Below are 6,330 nucleotides of genomic sequence, written 5' to 3' on the forward strand. Positions count from 1 at the left end.
CAACCGCACTGCGCTTTCTCAAACCATATGTTTGTATACTCTTTTCTTTTCCCTATGTCCGTAAAACAGATGGTACCACATCTACGTATGCATACACAAGGGCAATTTTGTAAAATACCATCAAGTGGTAATTTTAAAGTTGACGTAGGAAATTCCAAGTCTGACGCAAAAGAAAAATTTAATCATAAGATATACCGAGGGGGACAGAGAATGGAACATGCGGGAACAGCCCTGACGGAGTAACAGCAAGAATAACATTTTCTGAAACTGCATCTCACGCTACCTGCCAATCAACAGGATCGAAGTGATGCCCTATCACCTTTGCCATGTTCTATAGACACAAGTATAATCCACATCGTACAATGCTCATCGGCGGAGGTCAGCACATTTCTGTGCCAGGTATCTGACGAGTAATTTGCGGCGCCGTCGTGCTTCCTCTTCGCTGCAGTTTTTCAGTTCTAGGAAGTGCCAGAACGCAGCTGAAATAAGTATGAGTGAGCTTTCAGTATCGGGGAGTGTGTCACACAGATTCAACAAAAACAGTGTCATCCAGTCATCCACAGTATGTAGCACAGTGCAGTGGCAGACTCACGTTAACGATCAATATGCTAAGTAAGCAGAAACTGAAGATAACAATCTGCACTCACATGACACGCAGGTCACCTCTACAGGTGACAACTGCGGGTATACGACGGTTTTTCCCTGAGAAACGTCCTTGTTAGACTGCCTGCCTGTGACACTGCGTTTTGCAAGCGTCTCATGTCCCCACAGAGCAACAGCGAGACGCTTGCAAAACGCAGCGTCAGTTGGCAGCTGCACAAGGTGTTCCCAGGTATCCAGGCAGACATGAACTCCATGTCCCAGGTGCACCTGGAAGTGATACGAGAATTACATGTTACTGAAGCAGCAAGGGTAAAAACGAAAGATGCTCACATACTGAATACTGAAATATACAGGCATATTCAAAGTAATCCGGTAATCAAGGGCAGTTTTTTATGCAATACAAAAGCGGGTATACCTGGCCATCCTCAGTCGGTGTCGTCGAGATGGGATCGAAAGCGATGCCAGTACCTGCAGGAAGTAATGTGTCAGAAGATCTGACGCCAAGATTACTCACATTTGCATGTGATGCTATTAAAACCAAAAGGCTGCATCACAACGTGGCACCTCTGGAGACACGCGTAGCTGCCTTCCTCGTGTTGGCTGTTTGCTGGGAACCTGATGGAAAGTTGTAATATTTGAAGTGGGAATCTACGTGCCTTTTAGATATAAAAAAATTAGTGTCTACTGTGTGAGTGAAAATTGAGTGATTTCACTCAGCATAGTGACTCATAATAATCTTGCGCAAGCTCTATTGCAGGGCTCAGTAACACCATAATGACACTTTCTGCAAAACAAGAAAAGGACTAGAGGTTGCAGTTTCATCTATATTTGCCACCGCAAAAACATGAGGCTTCCTACATTAGCTTCACTGCTGGTTTTCTTACTCTTATTTTTCCAATAGACGAGTTCAGAAAATCCCAGAGTGCTTAGCGCTGCTTTGAACTGCGGGAGTTTACTAATACGAAAGAAACAGGTGGTCTCCAAACCGTTCCTATTTCTCCCCTACCGGTCCATTGTCCACGACGTGTCAAGGTCAGCGAAACCTAAATGTGAAGGATTTTTGTTCATCCCCCCGATCAGCAAGTGCCCAGGATGCAATACTTGCACAAAGAGCACCGGGATTTTCTGAACTCGTCTATTGTGCACATGCCCTGTCTGTGTTCAACAAAGTCCTTAAGTCTTAAACCTGTGCACTCCCCTACTGGTGAAGGCCATGCACTGCTACCTGTCAGGAGAGAGAACTATTGCATACACGATGTCGCCCACTAGGGAGAGCAGTTGAGCATGGTCGCTCCTTGGTTGGAGAAGATGCTCCCGGTGATTGCAAAAAATCAGTTACACAAAACCATGCAACACAATGTCGTCCATGACTTGCAAACCCGAGACAAGGTAGGGGAGGAGGGACCTCGTCTCGGGTTTTCAAGTCATGGATCGTCAACACGAGCTCGCTTGCTACCTAACTTTCCTTTCGTTACAATGTCATCTTTTGCCAAATTGTGTTCAATGCAAGCGCGGTTCACGCGCACAAAAAAAAAAAAAAGAATCTTGAGCGGTTGCTCGACATCCTGTCTGCAAGCAGACTGACGTCACTTACATCCACTGATCACTGCAAGCTTGCAGAAAGGTAACCTGCCAGTGGCCAAGGTCGTCTGCTCTTAATCTCGTTCTCTAGCAGCAGTGGTGTCAAAGCAGTCACCTGTTTTGGCTGCCTTTTTAGTTAACAGTATCTCAGTTATTGTAACCTATTCCACTAACCTTAAATTATTCCAATGCTGGGTTGATACTCCACATGATGAATGGTGCATGCATTAGATATGCTTGCAGATGTTTTTAGGATCTTTTCATAGTCACTTTAACTTGGAACAGTATAACAAATCAACAGGTTTTTTTTTTCTAGGTGTACACTCACAACAGGATGTTATCGGTTCTGATGTAAACTCAGTTTAATGAACCTAGCTCTACCAATACACAACACAAATGAACACTACAGCTTGCATAGCCAGCGCAAACATGTCCTGGTACTAGAAATTATGTATCGAACTCACCACAAGACACTGCAGGTACAGTCACTGCATGTGACACTGGTGCATGAGGTACTATGGAGCTTCGCGATACATCTTCGCTGGCAGATGGCGTCGCTAGAAAGAGAAAATTTTTAGGCTCTCATGAAGTATGCACTGACACAATGCAAAATATTGCAAAGTTCACACAATTTACAATGACTAGAAAGAATGATGCCCCAAACAAATGCTATCTTAAGGTACACAACACTGCAGGGAAGAGAGTCCTTTATACACACTCACTTATCAGAATTTCTGAAATAATGAATGCAGTAACTTTATCAGAGTTTCAAAAGAAATGGTGTAATATCCCAATTGCACACTCTGACACAAGAAAAGTGAATTATCAGGAACCTCACCACAAGATGTGGAAGCCACAGTCATCTGAAATTGTGCATCAGGTACCACACACACTTCACCCACATCTCCACTCTGCGATGGCAACCCTGTTACAAAATAAATATACATATTCCTTTCCACCATCCACAAACGTATGCGCTGCTACCACGCACGAGTAACTGCTTAAACAAATCATCGCATAGTTCAAAAAACACAAGTCCAGTTAATCATGGGGCAGGGCACTTCTTAGCCTTGTACATTCAGAAACACAAACATCGTAGAACCAACATGTAGCTACACATGAAATCTCACCACAAAAGACAGAAGGCGTAGCTGCTGCTGGCGACACTAGTGTAGCTGACATTACAGAGCCGCTTGGCTCATCTGTGCTGACGAATAACGACCCTGCTGACAAGAAGACAAATTTTCAGGCATGCCTAAAACCATGCATCAGCACGGCAGCTAAGATGCATATCTAGCTGAAGCACCACAGTAATGCTGTATAACAGGTCCGCTGAATTGAATGACCGGAATCGTTCTATCCAGCAACCCCATAATACAATACGGTTTCGTCTAAAGCCAAGGACTTAAAACCAGAACTTAGCAAATGTGGAGAAATGAACTTACTACATGCTGAAGCTAATCTGGGTACTGCAATGCTGTTGGAAGGCTGTATCACTGCATTGCTGGCTGTGTTGTTGGGGGTGCTCATGGTTTCTGCAACAATGCAGGACATTGTATTTCAAATGTTTGGAAGTAAATAGCAAGCTACAACCATTAATAATGTATTTTCTAATATTGCACATGGAAGCAACTTAGTGCAAATGGGACCTCTTACTCTGTGGCACAGGATGAGGGACTGTCATGCGTGGCGGTGTCTGTGGCGCAGGACTCCAACAGCTTTTAGTGCTTCTGCAGTTCTCTGGTAAATTAATTAAAACGTGTTATATTACAAAACTGGCTCTGCAGCAAGCAGGCTCATTAAAGAGGTCTATGATGGGAACTCCAAGACAACGGACAAAACAGGATACATGCAAGTGTTATTTCAATAATTCATGCATGCTGAGCATCCTATCGGTGTAAGGCCCAGAAGAATAAAACAATATAATAAAAAATAGGAGTAATAGACATATTCAAAAGCAATTTTAGACACCAATATAAACCACCCATCACTCAGTAAGGAAGGAAGTGGGCGATGAGAAATTCAAAACGGTTTCAGAAATGTGGAAAGCGCATATAAACGATTACACAGCTTGGAAAAAGCGCGCGCATGTCACTTTCACAACATTGTCATAACAACCGCATGTCTAATCAGGAAGAAAATACTGCATGCAAGCGGGCCGTATGTACATGTTTGCATTTTGCACTGTTGTCTTTACCAGTTTTAAATATCGTCGAACAGAGTGCACTTTGGAGTGTCCTGTTGAGATTTCTTAGCGAAGAAACTTCACTCTGCAACCGCTGAACCTCCTCTTCAAGTTCTTTAATTCTCGTGATCCGTGGGTCGTCCCTTGAAGGCATATCCTCGTCAAGACAAATCATGCTTGCTTCCGCTAACCTTTTGGCACGATGTCTGGCATGTTTGTCGGGTTTGTCTCTTTTTGCCTAAAACGTAGTAAACACTCCATATACGGGCGCACAGCGTAAAAACACGTGAGAACGTAACAACAAACTTTCAGACTCCTACTTTTTTTTTCTCCGGCAAAGCGACTTCCAAACAGGGTTTCCGAGACGGCTTACACCTACTTTTCTGCCAGGCTATCATTTCTTCTTTTGTTTCTGTAATTTGAGTACCGTAAAGGATATACATCACGCTAAGACCAACTAGAAGGCTAAGGCACATTACCTGTCATATGAAGGATGTGTGCGTTGTAGTATCCGGAACACGTCTCCTGATTGCCGTCCCAAAAAGCTTCGTAGACCCTTTCCTTGTCGAAATCATCGATGTCAGTAGGCTCGAAGTTGATGATTGTACGGTGATCAACAATGTACTTTTCGTTTTCATTTTTATATTGGATTAGCAAGAACATAACTGCAACCTAACACCGCGTGTACACCATAAACAAAGGAAGCAACGAGGAAGGAAGCAGTTGGTAAACCCGCTACGCATCCCTAGGCTTGGCCTCAAACTACCGCAACTGTAGAGGGCGCCACAAAGATGAATAATTTGATGCTCTGAGACCGGAACACATAGAAAGGATATACACATGAAAGGAAATAACGGATAGAAAGCCACAAGTGCCTAAGAAATTAGTGATGAAAGAAGAAAGTTGCTGAACAGGTTAGCCAGGTTATGTTTTCTGATCGGCAGATCTCAATGTTTTCTGGCGTAAAACGGGCGGCTGGAGGGCGCAAGACAAAACTTCCAGGTTCTGCCGTCGTACCGCCGTGAGCTCGTCAGTAAAAGAGCTGCGAAAAACCTAATAAATGCTATGTAGTTGGGAATTGGGGCTCGCCTTGATATTTTGTGACATTTCACTTCACGTTGCGCCGCCTTGCAACTTGGCAACTCGTCTAATCGTCTAATCCAGGTCAGGTCATCAAGATCCTCTTTCGTATGAACGTACATAGCACATAGCACACAAAAATGTAATTTTCTGTCGCGCAGGTGTGCTATTTTGCCATTCTAGCTGCAAGAAGCCATCGGATAACCTGTTCTTTTTTATGGCTTGTTCCGGTTGTAAAAATGGCCTCCCAACCGACCAAGCGATACCGCCGGTATCTCGAGCCCGGAGAGCCATGTCGGATTCCCAAGCACACAAAACATAATCAACGTGTGAAAGAATCGGAGCAAGTGGCGACGAACAGTGCCCGTGGGCCTAGTTACGAGACCGAGAATCTGGTGGAAGTGCTGGCTGACGCCGGCGAAAGTGATGTTCATATAGCGGAAGAGAGTGGGCGGCGGCCAGAAAGTGATGCTGCCGATGTTGTGTGTTCAGATTCCCATCAGAGTGTGCATGGAGGTGATCTGCCGCCCTCAAATGTAGAGGATGATAACTCCACATTGGATGACAGCGAAATTAGAAGCTACTTTGAGCAGTGCTCCAGCGAAACGTTGCCAAATCAGACGACTACTAAAGCCCAAGCACTGCTGCTTATTCTTTCTTATGTTGTACACGCTGGCTTATCGTGGTCGCAAGTGGAAGGCCTGTTGAAGCTTGTGAATACCTTGTGTGATACTGAGGTCGTTCCGGACACAAAATATCGCTTTCGAAAACTGTGGGAGGACTGCATGAAATCTATGGACATGCACATTTTCTCTCACACTTGCATGTGCTACCTCGGCCTGAGATCACGTACCAGCAAGACCCAAACATTTACTTGTGCA

General features: G+C 44.4%; 1 protein-coding gene across 1 annotated transcript; it reads right to left on the bottom strand.

Annotated features, from left to right (window-relative positions):
* Nucleotides 1-2,568: 2,568 nt before the first annotated feature.
* LOC135372180 (uncharacterized) lies at nucleotides 2,569-3,917 on the bottom strand. Its single transcript, XM_064605870.1, has 5 exons — nucleotides 3,841-3,917; nucleotides 3,630-3,719; nucleotides 3,315-3,407; nucleotides 3,023-3,109; nucleotides 2,569-2,741 (listed from the first exon to the last, which is right to left on the bottom strand). The coding sequence occupies exons 1-5, from the start codon at nucleotides 3,866-3,868 to the stop codon at nucleotides 2,632-2,634; spliced, it is 408 nt and encodes a 135-aa protein (XP_064461940.1). The 5' UTR covers nucleotides 3,869-3,917; the 3' UTR covers nucleotides 2,569-2,631.
* Between the last annotated feature and the right edge of the window lie 2,413 nt (nucleotides 3,918-6,330).

The sequence above is a fragment of the Ornithodoros turicata genome, chromosome 1 (assembly GCF_037126465.1).
Source record: "Ornithodoros turicata isolate Travis chromosome 1, ASM3712646v1, whole genome shotgun sequence".
NCBI classification, from domain to species: domain Eukaryota; kingdom Metazoa; phylum Arthropoda; class Arachnida; order Ixodida; family Argasidae; genus Ornithodoros; species Ornithodoros turicata.

Coding starts and splice junctions, on each gene's coding strand:
- LOC135372180 (XM_064605870.1), bottom strand. CDS start 3,868: ATGACAGTCCCTCATCCTGTGCCACAGA. Junction 3,720..3,840: donor CCCTCATCCTGTGCCACAGA/GTAAGAGGTCCC, acceptor GCATTGTTGCAG/AAACCATGAGCACCCCCAAC. Junction 2,742..3,022: donor TGTGGCTTCCACATCTTGTG/GTGAGGTTCCTG, acceptor TTCTCTTTCTAG/CGACGCCATCTGCCAGCGAA.